Source organism: Cervus canadensis, chromosome 28 (genome assembly GCF_019320065.1).
Source record: "Cervus canadensis isolate Bull #8, Minnesota chromosome 28, ASM1932006v1, whole genome shotgun sequence".
NCBI lineage: Eukaryota > Metazoa > Chordata > Mammalia > Artiodactyla > Cervidae > Cervus > Cervus canadensis.
This window is the reverse complement of record NC_057413.1, coordinates 13,660,815-13,682,113: the sequence shown is the minus strand read 5'-3', so window position 1 is coordinate 13,682,113 and position 21,299 is coordinate 13,660,815. Positions and strand designations below refer to the sequence as shown.

At 43.3% G+C, this 21,299-nt stretch overlaps 1 protein-coding gene and 1 pseudogene across 1 annotated transcript; both read right to left on the bottom strand.

Annotated features, from left to right (window-relative positions):
- Positions 1-7,191: 7,191 nt before the first annotated feature.
- Positions 7,192-9,083, bottom strand: ID4 (inhibitor of DNA binding 4, HLH protein). Its single transcript, XM_043450499.1, has 3 exons — positions 8,420-9,083; positions 7,962-8,020; positions 7,192-7,401 (listed from the first exon to the last, which is right to left on the bottom strand). Exons 1-2 carry the CDS (start codon positions 8,867-8,869, stop codon positions 7,976-7,978), a joined length of 495 nt encoding a protein of 164 aa, XP_043306434.1. The 5' UTR covers positions 8,870-9,083; the 3' UTR covers positions 7,192-7,401; positions 7,962-7,975.
- Positions 9,084-19,826: 10,743 nt separating this feature from the next.
- Positions 19,827-20,326, bottom strand: LOC122429216 (annotated as a pseudogene).
- Positions 20,327-21,299: the final 973 nt, after the last annotated feature.

The following is a 21,299-nucleotide window of genomic DNA, read 5'->3' as shown; positions in this document are numbered from 1 at the left end:
AGGTAATGAAGCTTCCATCTGGACAAGGGATTCTCATTTGGGCAGCAAGTGTGTTCTTTCAGAACTGACTCGTGAGGACTCACTGCATTTCTTGTGGTTGATGTACCCCACGTCCTAGAAAACAGAACAGCCTATGACATGCATAGAAACCCCATTGCACCATCTTCCTGCTTACACCCCAGACCTGTCACATCCCGCATCTGTGTGTGGTCATCGCCCCATGTTTTCACGTCTGGCACTGAGGTGTCTTTGTTTATTTATCCCAACTTGGCTCAGAAGTGTCTCTTGTTTCTTGGAGATCCAGGATCTGTTCGGCCTCTCCTCCCACCTCCTCAGCCCTTCCTTCTGATTCTCTCTGCCCAAGGCTGACCACACACTCCCTCACTCCCGAGAGCACACAGCTTATCTATTTTCCACATTTAAGGCAGCCAAAGGCTTTCAAAGATAATGAAAATCTCTCAACTGCACTGTTGAGTTGTAAGGAATTTGCTAGATTTGCTGGCACGGAGAGTTACAGGAATGTTCTTCTAGTACTTTGTGGTCTGGAATCCCTAGAGGGTCAGGAAGCTACAGGAAACACAGACATGTGAAAATAATTATACTATAGCATGGGGTGTGTTGGCTCTTTGGGGGATGAAGAGGAGAGCCATCTTATAATTCTTGCAGAAGAGGTGACGATTGGCTATTACAGGATGGTGAGGTCAGCAACAGCCTAGACTGGCCAGTGCAGGTGATGGGATCCAGGCGGGGGTAACACCACATGCAATGGAAGGGAAGCACAAAAAAGCGCACCATTTTGGATGTAGAGAGTTCAGCCCTACCCACTGATGGGCAAGTGGACTTAGCTGGTTTGGCTGGCAGGCGGGTCCCCCCCCTCCTCCCACTCCCACCGTCCGTGTTGCATGTGTGTCCTTCTTGAGCCTGCTCTTTTGTTAACTCTCAGGAAATCAATCATACTCTGTCAAGACTAGAGAGATAAGCCTGCTCTACTGGCTAGTATCCACGAGGTGAGAACTTCAGTGCAGCTGAAGCATGCAAAAGTGTTAGTTGCTCAGTCATGTCTGATACTCTTTGCGACCCCATGGACTGTAGTCCACCAGGCTCCTCTGTCCATGGAATTCTCCAGGCAAGAATACTGCAGTGGGTAGCCATCTCCTTCTCCAGGGTATCTTCCCAACCCAGGGATCCAACCCGGGTCTCCTGCAGTGCAGGCAGATTCTTTACCATCTGAGCCACCATGGAAGCCTGAAGCTGAAGCATAGACTATGCTTAAAGGCAGCCAGAAGTAAAGGAGAGAAAGGACTGATGGAAATGCGAATTGAAAGATCCTTCCATCCAGGTCACAGGGGCAGGAAGAGGACCTTGCTTAGCCCTGGGATCTGCTTCTATCTTATGGTGCAGCTCCAAGGAGGAAGCCAAGCGCCCTGTGTGACTGTGGGGATTTGAAGGAAGCACGTGGATTGCTATGCTTATCCTGCAGTAGCAGCGACTTTTAGGAACAGAAGTGGCCGGTTCCCTGATCTTGGACTTCCCAGCCTCCAGACCAGGGAGAAATAGACGTTTGTTGTTTAAGTACCATCCAGTCAACGGTACTTTCTTACGGCAGCCCAAATTGACCAAGGCAATAGGAAATCCAGAAAGAGGGACAAGTTTGTAGAAACCTTCAATGGTATTTCAACTCTACTGCACTTCAGTGGCAGAGAGGACCAGGGGGCAGTCAGATACGCTGGTCTCAAGTTCAGCCGTGAATCAGTGTAGATGAAGCAGCAAAGGAGTAACTGAGAGCCTGGGAAGACAGATCTTCTGTTAATGGACTTCCCTGGCAGCTCAGATGGTAAAGAATCTGCCTGCAATGCAGGAGGTCAGGGGTTGGATCCCTGGGTTAGAAGGATCCCCTGGAGAAGGGCACCGCAACCCACTCCAGTATTCTTGCCTGGAGAATCCCATGGACAGAGGAGCCTGGCTATAGTCCGTAGTTTTGCATAGAATTGGACACAACTGAGTGACTAAAACTTTAATTCAGTGCAACGAATACTTTACAGGCCCTGGTAAAGCACTGTAGGACATGCAAGGAGGAGTCACATATAGCCTAATGTTTTAAGGAGCCTCTGTGTGTGTGCTCCGTTGTGTTTGACTCTTTGCCATTCCATGGACTGTAGTTCCTCTGTCCATGGAATTTTTCTAGGCCAGAATACTGGAGCAAGTTTGCATTTCCTACTTCAGGGGATCTTCCTGACCCAGGGATCCAACCAGCGTCTCTTGTGTCTTCTGTGTTGGCAGGCGGATTCTTTACCTCTGAGCCACCAAGGACGCCCTTTAAGGAGCCTACTTCGTTTATGGCCTCGAACTCAGGTTTAACATGAGCAAACGTATTTCGAAGATTTATTGCTGAAGTGAGGTGTAAAATGATGTCTACAAATTTAGGTCTCTTTCTCTGGCTTTCTCTGAGGTTTTCCATATAAGTTAGTCCCCCCTTTTTTCTTTCTTTTTTTTCTTCAGATTTCTTAAGAGATTAAGCCAAACTCTAGATGATAAACATGAGAATTGATTTACATGCTCTTTATTTTCTGTCATATTTTATGCTTAAACATAACATGACTAACTCACAGCAGTCCAAACAATGAAGGGTACATCTTTATGGAAATTGCCAATCTTAGGAATTAAAGTGGAGAGAGAATGGAGGAAGTTTAAAATGATTTACTTATTTTTTAGAGTTAAACTTCTTTTTCAAACCTATTTTTCTGTATGTTGGTTAACTATTTTTAGATAAACACACATACACATGCAGTTACAGTCTCTCAGTTGGCTGCTAAAGCTTATGAAATGGGCAGTAGATATTTTTTAAAAATGTTTAAAATATTTAAGAAAATATTTAAGAAACATTCTAAAATACATGAATTTGCACGAAGAACAACTGTAGGACTGCAGTACCTTCTTTTGGAAATTAAACATTGGAATAAAAGATGAAGTTTTAGAATTTGAATTTAATATGCATGCTGAAAGTGCTAATATGCACTTTTTATCATCATGAATTGAGAAACAGTCATTTAAAGCAAATAATGGTATCTTGTTTCAACAGGAATTTGCATATTTTGCCAATACCTTGATAATATTTTAGGAAATCTCTTTCTAAAGTATGAGATTTCCTATTGGAAAAACATTCAGATTCAGTGAATTCATATGGAAAATTTGTCTTCAGTCTCTTTAAATATTTTAAGTTTAATTTCTTTTCAATCACATTTAGCCAGTGGAATACAGGTAACATATTTTGTTCTTCTTCCCTGAGAAACTGATGTGTTTACTCTTTTAAGGACTCAAAGGGGCTTTTCAAATTAACTTCAATTTTTATGGCCCCTTTTTCATATCCCTTGTGTGACTATTTATTGTGGAGACTTATGAATGACGGAGCCAATTTCAGCAGCTGACTACCGAATTGCTTTGCTTGAGTGAGTATAAAAAAACTTTGGCAATGTGTTCAGACCCGAGTTTAGCGCCTAAGCAAAACTTTTTATAACAGCCAGGATATAAATCATCATGAAGGAGGCACCTGAACACAGAAACACACTTTTAAAAAATTCATCGAAAATTTGAAAAGCGCTTTCAATTAAGTTTCTACAACTGCAGTTCATCTCCCTGGAACAAATAAGTTCCCTTTTGTAAGAGTTTTATCTTTTCAAGCATCTATTGTATCATTGCTCAAGGTAGAACTCTAAGTAAAATTACAATTTTAAAACCTTTTGGGCAATGGTTCTAATTAATATAATTAATATTTTAGCAAAATGTCATGGGTTGTAATTGAAAGAAACCATCTGGGTGTGAAGAGTACCTACTGAGGGCAACCCTATTAAGATTAATTCTGAGGTGAGTAAATTAATTTCCTGGACTTGCAAAGCAGCAAGGGGAAGCTTTTCCCTCTTCAGAAACCTGGAGGGGTTGGTCCTTGGCCCAGTAGAGACCCAAGGGCTATCTGGGCTGATTAACATATATATAATTAAAGTGCATCAGCTAGAAAGACAGAGCCAGTTTTATTTGGTTCTGCACTACTGTGAAGTAATTTCTGTCAACATTATTGTGTGTGTGTGTGTGTGTGTGTGTGTGTGTGTGTGAGAGAGAGAGAGAGAGAGAGAGAGGTCTAGTTTCCCTGAGTGTCATTCTGTTGCCTTTTTCGAATTCTTGCTCCCTCTCCTAGCAGATACCAAAGAGTAGACAAGATTTCTCTAGCATTCAAACTAGATTTCCCTTCTGTTCATATCACCATTTTCAAGCCACATTTTTCATCACCTGGTAGGGAACACTGTAAATAATTGAGGTGATCCATCAAGAGACCCATTCTTGATAATGAAAAATTGCATAACTCAGTAGAAGTCAATTAAAAACCACAAACTTCAGAACCCTTTGCTCAGTGAAGATTTATTATTATAGAAGGCATTTAATACAATAGACTATGGGGTGAAAATTTTTAAAAGTTCTAAAAATTCAGTTAAAGTTTGACAACAGACAAGATTTACACAATGTCAAAGTATATTAGTTCTTTGAAATGAAAGAGTTTTATTTTTTTCCTTCAACACGAAATGTCTTGAGATGTTCAGGATTTTAAAACCACAATCAGAAACATCTACCATGAGATTTTTTTTTTCGCTTTGTAGGTGTAAACGATTCTTACTCTTTGGTTGTGCCTATATGTTAAAGACAGACAAACTAAATGAGAGAAGTCAGAATATTTTTCTGTTAAACCAAATATCTGAATCATTTGAACTACATAGATGAATGACAAATGTTTTTGTTATGTGGCTACTTGGTTAGGACACAGCCAACATTAAATAGAATGTACCATCTTATACAACTGCATATAAATTTAGTGAACAGTGACTTTGCTTCTTTAGAGACATTCAGTGCTGCGTGAGTGGCTGAGGGGAAAATGTCAAGTCTCTCAAATGTTAACATCCATAATACTCTTTTCCCTTTTAGTGGTTCGTCATGCCCCAAATATGAAATTAATTAAGGAGCAAGCCTTATCTTCAAAAATCAAAAACATTCATTTTGAGATGTACAATCTCCCAGCATAAGTTTAAGCTCTGCTTAAAAACTTAGGTAGGATATGGTAGTTTGGCCTGACAAATGCCTAACTCCAACCAAGAGAGCACATGTGACTTGCTTCCTACTGAAATTAAGCTGCCAAATAAAAAGGAGGGATTGTCCCCTTTCTTAATAACAAAGAATGCAATCGTTAGAATTCTTCAGACTTGGAATTCCAGCAGTGTTCTTGCGTTTTCCTCGATGTGTGACAAGAATGAATATAAAAAATAAAAATAAACCTCATCTAAACAAGTAGTCCTTTGACTTTATAAGTCTCAACATCAAATACATCAAATTCTAAAAATACCTAAGACCAGTGAAATGTCAAAGCTGAGGGGGTAACATGATGGAGATAGGGGACAGATTTTTAAAAATCTTACATTTTTTGGAATCTATTAGCATTAACTTTATTCATTTCTGTTGAGATATTGCCATTTCAACTGACTACTAGAGGCCATATTTCATATTCATATAAATATTTGACTTTGACCTCACAAAAAGTCCCTTGGGTTTGTAATACTTTTATTCTTGTATAAGCTGAAACAAATCCTTTCCTTTTAAAAATCAAACAGACCACGTTACACACACAGTTGACTAACTATTTACAAAGCACCCAATTAAATCCTACTTAATTCTCTCTCACTCTAAAAATTCCATCTAACTGGTGTGTAGAGCACTGATCACATTAAATGCATAATGTTCACGAGCCCTGACAGTCCTATCTAACCCAGAAAATACTACCTTCCTTCGAGAGAAAAGAGTCTTAAAAAGTGTTAAGGTTTTGAAGAAATGAGACCAGAAATCACGGTACAAGACAGATAAATCTACTTTAATATTCACATGTAAAAGTTACACATCACAAGAGATTGGACAGTAGTTTAGCAGTTAACTAACATAGCTATAGTGAAAATCATTTTTATAAAAAAATAATCTAGATGCGGTCATCAGAATTTTTGGTCTACTTAAGTTAATGTTTGAAGATCGACTTTTATCCCTGCTTGAAGGATTTGCCATTATGCCTTTTACATTTTTTTTTTCTCCCACTGTTGCCTATTAATATTCTTTGGAGGAAGGAAAGCAGAAAGTGTTCATTGCCAAGAGTTTGTCCTTTGGTAGCAAGCAGAGAACATTTTTCATTTCTATGATTTAAATAATCTGTACAGACATGAAACTCAGTGACATTAAGCTTTAGTGTAAAATGAAGAATGATAAGCATTTTTCCACTTTGATAAAACAGTAGATTTCATAAACTCATCAGGATCCAAGCATTCCCCCATCCCGTAAGCAAAATCATTCCGAATCCATCTTGACCTCGGTTAAAAAAAAGGAAAAACAAACACTTACTCTTTATATATTATACTATCAAACCCTGTACTTAAAAACTGATAAAGCGTATTTTCCACATGTAGACTTCAAATACAAAGATTTCGATCTAGGTTAAAGAAAACACATTTGAATGGACTCAGAACAAGTTTATTTTGTGATTAAACATCTCATGCAGTCATGCAGGATCACTAGCTGTAACTGTTACTTCCGAGTCTACAGGACACCAGGCAAAACAAAAACAAATTAAGAGCCAGACCAAACAGAAAAGACATTCAAGATTATCAAGAGCTCTTCAACTGAGCTGAAAAATAATTTTCCAAAAGAAATATTCCCACAGATTAAAAAAAAACACACACATAATATTTACAAAAAATATTTAATTAAAAATATCTTATAATTACAGTAGTCTATTAAAGCATATACTTTCTCACACTTATAGAACATCTCTATATATACATGGTATGAAATGTCACTCAGTTATCTATACAATATGTAACATTCTTGCAGGGAACAGAAAGTTCCCTGCCCCCGTATAAACATCTATTTTAAACAATAGATGTCAAAAAAAAAAAATATATCTACAATGTTCTGGTATATTAGTAAAGCTTCGAAACAAAAATTGAGCTCCTTGGTCACAAGGTCGGTTTCTAACAGTCGGATTTACTTTTGATTCTTTTATTTATCAGTCCTGTCACACTTAAGCTTAAAAGTTTAACTGCACCTCCAAAAAACACAGAAATGTACAATTCACAGCGGTTATAAATGGGACAAAAGAGAATACGTATGTAGAATGTTTATGAACGTGCAAAAAAAAAAAAATTAACAAAGATGAAAACTTTTCTTTTCCTTCCCTCTCTCTTGGAATGACGATTGAAACGTTTCTAGGATTTGCTGATCTTTTTTGTTATGTTTCCTTCCTCCGGGTGGCTTTTTCTCTACCTCCTGCTCTCTCCCCCTCCCTCTCTAGGGCTCCTGGCTCGGGCTCAGGCGGCCGCACACCTGTGGAAGAGGAATGAATAGAGGGGGTGTGTGAACCTTCCCGCTGCAGACTAACTGGCGCCACCGACCAAACTCAAGACACGCTTGATCAACAACCCAAAACAAACCACCGGGGCAGATTACACCCGCAGTCCGCCGCCGAGCAGGCCGTCGAGAGTCCCCGGGAAGCCCGCGCCGGGGACCCACTCCGGGGACCCTGCCTGCGCGTCCTCTTTCGTGGGTGTCAGACTGAACGGCGCGGGGCTGGGGGGGCGGGGAACATCGGACCCCAAGCCCACGAGGGTACCCTCCCTTCGGCGGGGAGACCGGCCGATCACTGGGGGCGGCGGGGATACGAGCTGATCCGTCCCCCAGTTCTCGGAGCTCCTAAGTACGGGTTCACTTACTAACTGGGTGTCAGAGAGAGGTGGGGGTGTCCTCCTCCTTGGGAATCTGCTCTCAGAAATGCTGGGGCGGGGGTGGGGGGATGGCGAAGAACACCACGGTGCCTGACACCGGAAGGCCCCGGGGACGGGGTGTCTCCGGTGACCGGCCACCCGAGAAGGGAAACGCGCGCTCACCTGGGACGCGCGGCTCAGCGGCAGAGAATGCTGTCGCCCTGCTTGTTCACCGCGCCGGCCTGGAACAGCAACCGACACCGAGGAAGAGGTTAGCGGGCGCCCCCACCGCGCTCCTCCCGGTCTTCCCCATCGGTTCCCGGAACCCAGGCTGGCCCGCCGACGCACGCCGCCACCCCAGCCTGCAGCCCCAGGGGGAGACGCCCCTTCCCTGGGGGGCACCGGCTGGACTTGACAGCCCAGGAGGCGCCCAGCCCCTGGTCCCCGCCCCGCGCGTCCACCCGGCCGGCCCCCCAAGCTCGCTGCACCCAGCCCGCCGGCGGCGGCCCCCGGGAGGAGCGGCAGGACGGAACTGTCACTCTCCGCCGCCCCTTCCCCGGGGAAAGGGAGCGCCCGCGTGCCTCCACCCGGCCGTCGCCCTCCCCGCGGACCCCCGCGGCGTCCGCCCCGGGGCCTCTCACCGGGTCGGTGTTGAGCGCGGTGAGCGGAGTCCGCGGTGGCGCGGCCGGGCAGGTCCCGGCCGGGAGGTGCGGCGGCGCGGGCGGCGGCGGCTGCCTCAGTAGAGCCGGGTGCGTCTCCAGCGCCAGCTGCAGATCCAGGATGTAGTCGATAACGTGCTGCAGGAGCTCCACTTTGCTGACTTTCTTGTTGGGCGGGATGGTGGGCACCAGCCTCCGCAGGCGGCTGTAGCAGTCGTTCATATCGCACTGCAGGCACAGCGCCGGCTCGTCGGCCGCCGCCTCGGCCGCCTTGCAGCGCGCGGCCGCCGCCGCCGCCGCCGCGGCCGCCGAGCCGCCCAGGCTGTGGCCGTGCTCGGCCAGGCAGCGCAGCGCCAGCTCGCCGCCGCCACCGCCGCCGCAGCCCGACGGCGCCTTGCGGCCCGAGGGGCGCACCGGGCTCACCGCCTTCATCGCGCGCGCCCTGCGCCCTGCGCGAGCGGACCCGCTTGGGCGAGCGAGCGAGGCAGGCAAGCTCCGGCCCCCTCCCCTCGTCCGGGGCCGGCTCCGCTCCCCTCTCCTTCGCGCCCCGCGCGCCCGCTCTGCGCTCGGGGCACCGGAAAGCTCCGGGCGATCGCGCGCCCAACAATTGACCGGAGGATCACTCTGGGTCTGGCTCAGCGGGGGACACTCGGCCGGGACCAAAAAGCAAGCAAAAAAAAAAAAAAAAAATCAAAAACACCGGAAAGAAAGCAGCCCACCGGTCGTCCGAGTCACTCCCTTCGGACCGACTACAGCCGGCCCGCCGCCGCGGCCGCGCTCCCCCAGGCCCGAGGTGTCCCCCGCTCCTATCTGAGACTCACAACCGCACCTCCTCTCCGCTCCGGCCCGGCCCGCCGCGCAGCTGTATTTATAAGCCGCGCGCCCCGGGGGCGGGGCCAGCGCGCCGGCCGGGTCGCCGCGCGAGCGAAAGCGGAGTCCGGGCTGGGCTCCGGAGGGCGGGTGCGCGGAGGGAGGTGGCGAGGGCGGGGGCTCCGGGCGATGCCGGGGGGCGGGAGCCGGGCAACCGGAGCGGAGGGGTGGGCGGGGGGTCGGGAGTGCCCAGCCAATCAGGCGGACGGTGCCACCTCAGGGAATGAAGCTCGGGCCAATGGGAAGGGCACTCCATTCCGTCAACGCCGTGGGTGGGGGCTCTGAGAACCGAGAGCTGGGTGGGAGTCAGGCCAGGCTGGTGTGTGCCCTAGGGAGGCGAAAAGAGAGGGAGAAGTTAATTGCGAAGAGCTGCGGGAATGTGCGGCTGGAATTCATTCTCCTCCCCGGCTTAGGCGGTGGAGGGAGCGCCCCGGCCCTGGTCGAGGCTCTCCTGCCACTGCTAACAGCCTGGCGCCCGAGGACCGTCCACCACCCATCCCTCCATCCCTGGATTCCAGCGCCTTAAGAAGGACGCTGTTCTAGAAGGCACGTTCGTTCTCCTGTTTCCCCACTCCCGTTTCTTTCTTCGGCTTTTCCCAACTGCCGAAACCATAATGATGGAATGGGATGCGTAGCTTTTCAGTGCCGGTTTTTAAAACGTTAAAGCTTGGGAGTGGGGGGTGGGGAGGGGGACATGGAAAAGAAGGCCGAACGCACATTTTTGGTGAAGGGACATATAAATAAAACCAAGACGTTGTAGGGTTTTTCTTTTACCCATCTAGATGCAAAAGTGGGCTCAAGAAATGCAATTGCCTTGAACATTAAATTAGAGCACGTAAATATTAAAAATGCATGGGCACGGAGTATTTAAAATTCCACCATGACATATAATATTAATCCGTTTTATGTAAAATTCATACCTGTAACATAATGTAGGCGATTAATGCGCGGCTTCGCGTATGTCATCGTACCCCGCTTCAAATAAGATACTGAGAATGTCCAGTCTCCTTTTGCAACGAAGTATTGAAATTCACACTTCAGTCCCGGTAGTCCTGCTTGGGCCCCATCCTGCAGAAAAGTCTGCTAATTAAAGACTTTCCTGTGTTAGATTTCTAATGGGAAAGCTGTCCTTCAGCGGCTCAAAACAAAACTGCACAGTGAACTTTGATAGGGCCTTGTGTGTACTCTGCAAGAAAAACTTGAGCCCTTCAGATAAGAAATGAGCGTGAAAACCCTGTCAATGGGAACATGAATTCTGTGTGCCTTTAGCCTGCAAACCTCCCACCTTTAGACAAGCTAGATGAATTAGCTCCAGCATTTTCTTAATTTATGTACCTTATATAAATAAGTGCCTTCATTTTTATTGATATGTGAAAGAAAGGGATATGGACCTCATTTCTTCCTGTCTACCCTCTGTAAGGAAACCCTACCTTCCTTCTCAGAACTGAAATACCTGAATCAGGGGGGAATTTTGTTTAGCTACGTGGGTACTTTATGACTATGGCGTTGCTATTTCTCCAGAGTACATTCCTTTTTCCTGATGAAGTGAGGAGTGACTGTTTAATGCTGGTTTCACAGGGAGAGGCAACAGCCCTCCTTGCCCCTAAATCCTTATATGTTAAGGCCTCTGATGTTTGTTTGGAAGTGAGTGACATTCTCATTTATTGATTCTTAATGTGCGTGCCTAGATGGTCAGCATGCAGTTTTCCAGAAAAGCAGAATTAGAAAACCCACAAGAATATTCTCTTCTAAATACAGGCATAGTATTATAAATGCTTAAAAGTGTAAGCCGCTCCGTAGTGTCGGACTCTTTGCGACCTCAGGGACTGTAGTGCACCAGACTCCTGTCCATGGGATTTCCCAGGCAAGAGTATGGAGTGGGTTGCCATGCCCTTCTCCAGGGGATCTTCCCAAACCAGGGAATGAACCCCAGGTCTCTTGCATTGCAGGTAGATTCTTTACTGCCCGAGCCATCAGGAAAGTATAACTGATTAAATTGATGTAAACACACACAGAGCAAATATTGTCATTTTAGATAGAAAGCTGGGCAAGGGAACCCTTCTGGGTGCAAGTTATTCCCTTGGAGCCAATCACATCAGCAGATAATAATAATAAAAGGATCTGTGTACAGATATTTTGTTCCACTGATTTTTTTTCTCTTTTTCCGAGATTTTAAAAACTGCTCCTGAATTAAGAACCTGTGATTTTTCTCTGTTTGACAAAATTTGTGTGCTGATATGCCCAGGGTACCCTCACACTTCAGAACTTTTCATATCTTAGGTTAATTAGAATTAAAATTTAAGTTTCAAATAGGTAACACTAAGGGACAATCATATCCATCTTTTTGAACCTGGTGAAATCTCCTGAAAGCCATGCCCTGGGTGTGGCAAGTGCCAAATACCAAAGTTTCAGGTTTTGTTGGGGTTGGTCTGTATGTGACTGTCTTAGAGTCAGAGAGGCTGGGTGACTGTGGGACTCTTAACGGGTAAGTTAAAGGAATGTACTCTGCCACAGGATCAAGAACATTCAGGAAAAATGTGATCTCCAGCTCTTAGCACAGAGGAGGCAGAAATAGTCATTGTATTCTTCTTTGTGAAGGTGGAAAGGCAGCAAGACAGTAAAAAAAAAAAAAAAAAAATCACAGTTCTACCTAAAACATTATACCGTGGAAATGAGGGAGATATGTATCCTGTGCCTTTTGACCCAGGAAACCAGAGTACTAGGAGCTACGCAGTGTCTGTTTTCGATTTTTAGACACAGTCACTTACGTGATGTCGAAGCTAAAGTCTTGAAAGACTCCGGACACCGCTAGTTCAAAACAGAGTTTACTCAGCAATTGCCAGCTTCTGTAGCAACCTCACAAGCTATATTATTTCTGCCGGAAGTTCAGTTCCCCATGACTCTTCCCTTTCACTTCAAACTGCTGCCCTCACACTTGTAAAAAGTAAGGAAGACAAGCCAAAAGCCCTTTGCCGTGAAAATGCTGGAGCCTCCCAAAACGTACCTCAGTGGGAGGCAGGGGTGAAATATTCAGAGGAGAGTTGCTGGGGAGTCCTGGTGACCAGAGTCATGTGTACACCCCTTCCTCCAGACAAAGGGGTCTGCAGCCCTTTCTGGGGTTGCTGTCTCGATGCTAATCAGACCCTCGCTGAACTGCGGCACCCATCTCAGAACTCACAATCGCCCTGTGTTTACATGAAGCGTGGGTATCCAAGCATATTGCACTATTCTGCCCCAATGCCTTTTTAGGACTTGATATTTCTTTCTCCGTGGCCTGCAGTGAAACAGTGGGTGGGCTCAGGCACACAGATAAACATGAGCTTTCCCATGCCTTGGTCCCTCTCTGGATGGAAGTGGTCACTGAACGAGGCCCATGCATTCTTTCTGGGCATAGGAAACCATGCATAGGAAACTTTGCTGCAGGAGTGTCCCTTGCTGCAAAAGAGAAAATCGGGCAATGAGGCAGTTCAAATCAAGGCTGCTTTATCTGGCACTAAGCTTTATAAACTTACTTGTGCTACCCTTGGACTGCTGATACCGGTCCCGGAAACACTGATAACCGCTGGGTTTACCTGGCCTTGGAAAAGGCTTATAGGAAGAGGACTTTGTATACTGAACATAGTTGGGCAGTCGTGGCCATCAACGATGCCCACTTTGGGAATTTTTCAAGGTAGTCTGTTGAAATAAGTTGTAGGTGATTTTTTTAAAAGTCCCCCTCAGATAAATTAAGGACAGAAAATGAGAAGACAGAAATGTCATTTGTTTTTACTGTAGGAGACATCAAGAATGTGGCCTCAAAATCAGACAGCCTGGACTCCAGTACTTTGGCTCCTTGATTTACTAGTCTTCTATCGTTAAGCCAGATTCTTAAATTCTTGTACCTTTTTTTATATGAGATGAAGATAAAACTGTATCTACTTTATAAGGTATTTATTGTATATATATGTGAACTTATATAAAGTTTTTAGAACATTGACTCATGATGTGTACAAACCATATGTAAATTTATTATTATTTTTGATAAATAGTTCCTCCCAGTTTGTGGCTTATCTTTTCTTTCACTTAATCTTTTGAGAACAGAAGTTTTTAATATTGATGATATTCAGTTTATCAATTTCTTCTTTTAGGGATCATCCTTTTGGTATTGTACCTACTTAAGGAATCTTTGCATAACCCAAGCAAACATAGGTTTTCTCCTATGTTTTCTTCTAGAAGCTTGATAATTTTTAGGTAGGGTTGATTTCACAGGCCTGCAACCTGTTCAGTAACACAGGGTCCCGCAGTTAGAAGGGCCCCGTGCTTGGGCCAATGTTCTGCCTTTGCTGTTTTGAAATTCTCAGTAATTTCTGAACAGGGGGCTCTGTGTTTTCATTTTGCTTTGGGCCCACTCAGGGCTGGTTGTATGTTTTATGTTTAGGTCTGTGATCTATTTTCAGGTTCTTTTTGTATGTGGCTTAAGATATGGATTGAACTTAATATTTTTGCCTCTGCATATCCAGTTGTTCTAGCACCCTTCATTGAAAAGGCTATCCTCTTTCCGTTGGATTGCCTTTGCACCTTTGTCAAAAGTTGGTTGCATGTATGATGGGTCTATTTCTGGCCTCTGAATCCTGCTCCACTGGTCAATTTATCTGTTTTTACACTGTGACCACACTGTTTTGATTATACAGCTTTATAAGTGTTGAAATCAGGTCGTGCCAATTGGCTGATCCTTCAGCTTTGCTCTTCTTTTTCAGAGTTCTTTGGCTACTCTGGAGTTGTTGCGTTTCCATATGAAAGTTAAGAGTGTGAATTTTTTCAAAAGAGGACTTGTATCCAAAATATATAAAGAATGTGCACCCAGATTATATAAAGAACTCTCAAAGCTCATGAATAAGAAAACAAACAACCCAGTTAAAAAATTGAGACAAGGCTCCATAAGACTCGTGAGTGAGTGAAGTTGCTCAGTCATGTCCGACTCTTTATGACCCCATGGACTGTAGCATACTGGGCTCCTCTGTCCATGGGATTTTCCAGGCAAGGGTACTCACTAAGTAAAATACACAGATGATGAATGAGCACATGAGAAGATGCTCAAAGTCACTGATCATTTGGGCTGTGTTTCAAAACTATACGGAGATACTGCTACACACTTGTCAGAACTGCTAAAATTAAAAAGGTTGAACATGCTGAATATGGGTGAAGTTGTGGAACAACTGTAACTCTCTGTACTGCTGATGGGAATGTAGAAGGAGAAAAATCACTTTGGAAAACAATTTAGTAAGTTCTTAGAAAGTAAAATGTACACATACCATTTGACCCAGCCATTCCCCTGCTAGGCACCTATCCAAGATAGATAAAATCATATATCCAGGGGCCATGAAGGGGCATGAGAGTGATGGATATGTTTATTATCTTAACTGTGGTAATAGTTTCACAGATATATATTGAAACTTACTAAGTCATACAACATATCTGTATCTATTGAATGCCAGTTATCTCTCCATAGAGCTGTTTAAAAGTATTAATTTTAAAAATTAACTTTCAAATCTCAGAAGAGTTCCTTCTATGAATCCACCAGGGTTTGTTTTCTAACTTCCAAACGTGGGCATTTTATGGTCTCTCTCTCTCTGTCTTTCCTTTAAACTCTGTATCAAATTGTTCTCAGGCAGGTATCATAGCCTTAGCTGAATGCTGGTGAGACACTGTCCAAAGCAGTCATGAGACATATATTGCTTTAATGTATCAGCTGTCATGGTAATGCATTAACATATTCAGTCACTTACTGGAAGTGGACTCTGCTAAAACCACATCCACTTCTTGCTGGTTCATGACCTGTTCTGTTATGACGTGGGTTTTTGAGGCTCTGAGGAGGAGACTCAGCCTGATTATTTGAAATGCTTTTCTCTTTTGCAAAAGCTAAAGTTATGTTCTGGTCTCTCATCTCTGTTTCACCTCAGTTGTGACCTCTTCGGTCTCAGTGATCCCAGATTAGCCGCTGCCTTGGGGCAAATGCACACTGGGTGGAGAAGATAAGATGCTTCATAACTCTGTTTTCAGGATGGCCTAGGATTTTTTCCTCTTCACTGTTTCCTTCGCAAGAAAATACACAATCTAACAGGATTAGATGCATTCATTTCCAGAGCAGGGAGCACAAATCCCCAGCAGGCACCGTGTTTTTGCCCTTAAAATCCTACGGCTCAATCAGTAGCCTCAGCTTCTCCACTGGCCAAGAGGAGGGACTTAGAGGGATGGAGTAAGGATTAGCTGCTTTGAAAGCCCCAGGAGGAAAGCAGTAAGTAAACAATAGGGGGCAGTACACTTGTGCAAAATAGATACCATGTTCATCAGTGCCTGTGCCATTATTGAAATGATTAGGAAGAGGCCAGAGAGACCAAATTCTCACTTTAGCTCATCATTATCCTTTATAGAGAAATTTGAAACAAGATTTATTTGTTTGTTTACTATTTTAAAAATTTGTCCCAGTAAATATTGATATATATCCCTCTGCCGCATTCTTCCTTGGAACAGGTAATAATGCGAGACTCTGCTAATAGTCTGTTCTGTTCATGGCATAAATTATGGCTAGACCTCACTGATGGAGGGATTTTAGTATTTCCCTTTCTTTTATTTTATTATTTTAAAATATTTATTTTTATTTATATATTTGACTGTGCTGGGTCTTAGTTGCATCATGCAGGATCTTTAGTTGTGGTATGCCAACTCTTAGTTGTAGCATGTGGGATCTGGTTTCCTGACCAGGGATGGAACCCAGGGCATCCTACATTATAAGTGCTGAGTCTTAGACACTGGACCAGCAGGGAAGCCCCCTCCCTTTCTTTTAAAGTGAACACAAAATAATCCCAAATACTACAGAAAAAGCTCAATTAAATGTATTTTAACTACTTAGAGGAGAAATACCAAGTAAACAGTATTTGGCTTCACATCTTGGAACTGAATGTTGAGTAGGAATTCAAAACAGCAAATCTGCCTTTGCTGAGAAAAATAGCTTTCCCATCTTTTTATATCTAGGTCATGGTTCCTAAGAACAGATACAATGTTCAAGAAACAGTTGCCTTATTTTGCCCCTGAAGAGGAATTTTGGAGGCATTTTTTTAGAACTCACACAGTTGTCATTGGATGTTGGATGGTTCATAATGTCAGTGAGCTGTTTACCTGCGGTGGAAAATAAGTGTGTGGAAAGGAGACAAACATGAGCGCTCACTTGTATGTAGAATAATTAAACCAGCACGTTTTTCTACCAGCAAAACATACGCAGCAAAGAACTAAAGGAACTAAAGAAGCAAAATTAAAGGAGAAGAGACTAAGTTAGCTTTGAACTTTATCAACATTGGTAATTGTATATAAAAATAGTTCAGTTTGAAAAGACCACCCCTTGGGGAGGGAATACAGGTATAACAATTTCCTCCTAAATAGAATTAAATGATATTATAATCTTTCATAAAATATTTTTTCTTAAAAGACAACTGTTTGACCGGATAATCTAAAGATTTGTTAAAGTCTTAGCTAATTCCCTGGTGACTCAGATGGTAAAGAATCTGCCTGCAATGCAGGAGACCTGGGTTTGATCCCTGGATTGGGAAGATCCCCTGGAGAAGGGAATGGTGACCCACTCCAATATTCTTGCCTGGAGAATTCTGTGGACAGAGAAGCCTGGAGAGCTACAGTCCAGGGGGTTACAAACAGCTGGACATGACTGAGCGACTAACACTTGTACTTGTGTGTGGTAGATAATACTTGGTCTGATGCAACCAGATCTACCATTTTAAAAACATCTTGTTCATTATATTATCATCAAAGTATGATTCTCTTTGTTTACATTATGTTCTAAAAATGAATAAAACACATTATTGGAAAAAAAGACAATCACTGTGACAGTGTTGTAAAAAATGGTATATATATTGTCACTGAAGCTTCTACTCATAAGATTGGAGTTATATGAGATCAAAGAAACTTATTGAAAATATTTTAACATGGGTCATCCACCCATTGGTCTGTCTTAATCAGGAATCTACAGCCTGTACTACATAAAATGATTTTTTCCCTTTGGCAGGTTGTTAAACGGGCAATGTTCAGCACCTTCCAATACTGTCCATCAGTACACTTCCCAGAGCTGCCACCTCCAGTCTCTGGTGAAGCAAGTTGAAAGAATGGTAGTGCTTTCTTTTTGTCCATTTTCAAGAAGCTTCCTCATACACCAAAGGGACATATGCTTAAGCCTCTTTATTATAGATTAAATCAAACCTAACTCTTCAGCCTTACTTTTAAGACTCTCTGTTAACTAATCTTTCTCCAAAACTGTTTCAATTCAGTTCAATTTGAATCAATCCTGCACACACATATCTTGTATAGCTATTAAATGACAGCACTGTGTTCAAGAAAAATAAGCCCCTCCTGGAGCTTGCTGTTTAGAAAATGATTTAAACAAGTTAAAAAGTAATCAATGCAATACAAGTGCATTCTGGGCAATAGTACAGGCATGGATGGGGCACAGTGGAAGCAAAAACCAACACCTCAGTCCAAAAGGAAACATCAAAGAGGAAGAGTTATTCCAGCTGGGTCTTGAAGGTGACGTCACCAGGTGGGTCTTGAAGATTATGTCATCAGCTGGGTCTTGAAGATGATGTCATCAGTGGAAGAAGACTTTTCAGGTAGTGGGAAGAGAAAGTGCAGAGGCTTGGAGGACTGAAGCCTTAAGGGTATTCCCTCCTTCTCTCTGCTTCATTCCAAACCCTCAACTTCCATTTCCTTACAGTCACCTAGTACTTTTTTTCCTCATCTCATAATTGTCATCCCATCTAAACAATGTTTCACTCCTCTTTCTTCCAGTCCAGAGACACCAACTCTTTCAAAAACCCTCGTAGGACTTAGATCAATGTGGTTTCTTCATCTGGGAAGCCATCTATCATTCATTCCCTCACTACAATTTTTTTAGAGTAGCTTTATTTGTTTTCTATTTTATAATAAATGTATATACAAATTGCAAAGAAATTCCAAACACAAAGATGAAAAATAAAGGTCATGCACAAACCACTGTTAATATCTTATTGTGTATATTTCCCATGAATACAAGTATTATTTCTTGAACAGAGATTTTAGAGTGCATTGCATACTTCTCAGAAATCTAATTTTTCACTTCATATAATATGAGTATATTTCCAGATCAATAATTACTTGGCTTTCTCATAATTTTTATGGTTGCCTAGTATTCTATTATATGGACATGCCATGATTTATTATTATAGATATTTTATTTTTTCCATTGTTTCGGTATGTCCTCTTATCAATAAGAGGGGCTTTCCCAGGTGGTGCAGTGGTAAAGAATCTGTTTGCCAATGTAGGAGATGCAAGAGATGTGGTTCGGGTTTGATCCCGGGTTGGGAAGATCTTCTGGAGGAGGAAATGGCAATCCACTCCAGTATTCTTGCTTGGAGAATTCCATGGACATAGAGCCTGGCGGGCTGTGGTCCATGAGGTTGCAAAGAATCAGACATGACTGTGAGACTAAGAATAGACACGTAAATATTTTATTACTTGTAGTTTTTTCTGTGTTCTCTTATCACATCATCAATGTTACGTGACAGTTTGCATTTAGTGTCATGCTACCATGTAATTCTCCTTAAGCTCTGTCAGGATTGTGTGTTTTATTTATTTATTTTTTACCACACCACACAACTTGTGGGATCTTAGTTCCCAAGTAGGGATTGAACCCAGGGCCCTGGTAGCAAGAGCCCTGCATCCTCACTCCTGGACTGCCAGGGAATTTCCAGAATTGTTTGTTTTGAATTTTCAACTGTCAAAAACATCTTATCGGCAAGGCCAGTTCTTCCTTATCTTTTGCTACTTATCATAGGCAGTAAAGAGAATTATCCATATACTAAGAGTTTATCAAGCTGTTCAGGGGGGTTGACAGAATCTACTAGGATGACACCCTGGTGAAGAGCGGGTCAGAGGTGACTGGCAGATTTTGCATAGACTTAGAGTGTGGCCGACTTATTGAAATGAGAATGGGGAAGAGTTGGGGCAGAGTAGTGGTGGATCCACCAGATCAGCTGACATCCCAGAAAGGTTCTTGTCTACTTAGTAAAAAGCCTTAGGTAGGCTGATCAAACTTTAAAGTATGTATTTGCTGGAGATTTCTCAAGGGAGGGATGTAGTAGGAAAGAGAGGTCAGAGGGCTAGAAATACCTCTCATTTCTTCCTTTCAACTCTTTATTTTCTTGATCAAGCATCTCCTACAATCAGAATTTAAATGCAGTTGCAAACAAATTTGACATTGAAGTTTATGTCCCCGGTATACACCAATGAATCATTATATTCAGCCACATTGACTCAAACCTTTTTATTCCCCCATGTCTACACTATCAGCCTTCAATAGTGACCACCATAATGTACTCCACTGACAAAAGGTAAACCACGTGTTCTACTGATAAAAATTTAAATCAGAAGTAAATAGAAAAGGCCTTTTGTTTTGTTTTGTTTTTTCTGAAAAGGTTTATTGTGCAGAGAGGGGAAGAGTTCAGTCCTTCTTGGCTGCTGCTTTCCTCATGATGGCCAGGACGTTGTTCAGCTCCTCTCTCTTCCGCTTGGTGCCCAAGTGTGTCCCCGCCCTTTTCTTGATGAACTTGAGGGCCTGCTCGTCCCTGGAGACCGTGAGCAGCTCCATGGCCCGCCGCTCTTAAGGGGAGAATCCACACACCTCCCGGATCGTGTCCTTCACGAACTTGCTATGTTTGGTGGCTGTGCCTCGACTTGCTCATGTTCTTAGTCGCCTTGTGGCCCTTGTGGAGGCCCGCGGCCATGGGGTAGTGCACAGCCCTGGCTGCTGCTGTTCAAATGAAAAGGCATTTTTAAAAGGAAGTTCTTTTTGGACACTTAGGCGCTGATTCACTTTATTAAACAACCAAACATAGAACTACATCACTTAAGTGGGTACAAGGTCTCATTTAACTCCAGGAGTTTAGGAAGGGTGTTGTAATCATGTCACCAATAAAACTTACCTATTTTGGCAAAATTCATCTTGGAATACAAATGTCCTTAGTATGAAAATGATTCTTCATTTTCTCAGTTGGAAGATGATCAGTGTTTTAACCTGCTGATCATGAGACAGTGAATTCAGGAGGTCTGAAGTCCATTATTTCATTTCTGAACCAACAGGGAATAACAATAGGAGAGCACTCTTCCTTCACCCTGCCATAGCATGTTTGTTGAGCCATCAGGCTCCTGGGGCATCTTTTTATATCTGTCCTGCTGAAATGAAAAAGAGTGGCTAGCGTTTTATCGAAACGGTGGTTCTAAGGTCTTTATGTGCTTGTCCCTCAGGCGTGTCTGACCCTTTGCAACCCCATGAATTGTAGCCTGCTAGACACTTCTATCCCTGGGGATTCTCCAGGCAGGAATACTGGAATGGATTGCCTTGCCCTCCTCAAGATCTTTATGGTAGGTGTTATATGGGACTTTCTCCTTCCTTCAGACTTGGAGCAACCTAAAAAAAAAAACATTATCTGCCTTATGCCTTGACAAAATTTAGAATTATTTCAACAAATAGGAAGACGTAGTAGTCAGAGTTCTATCTCTGTTTTAGTTACTGTATTTCTAGAGGGTACCAGGTTTTAGGAGTGAGTAGACAGGTGCAACCAGGGTGATAACCAGCTTCAAAGACCATTTCTCAATAGTCCCTCAACTTGCTAGTGGAATGGTCCATGGCAGAGGAGGGAAATTGGCCAAAGATCTCCATGTTACTTCTTGTTCCCTTGTCGTGAGTAAAAATCAGGTGTCCAGAACATTATGGCTTCTCCTCTTGGTCAGTTAATTTTTATAATTCTGCCATGGTTTTAATACATGCCAAATAAAGGCTGTCTTCTAACCAGCAGAAGAATTTGGATTAGTAATTGGGAAGTCTCTGAGTACTTAAATAACAAATATCTCTGAACCAATGTTTCAGAGATAACAGAGAAAATATAAGGGTTTGGGATCAGGAATCCAGGTCTGA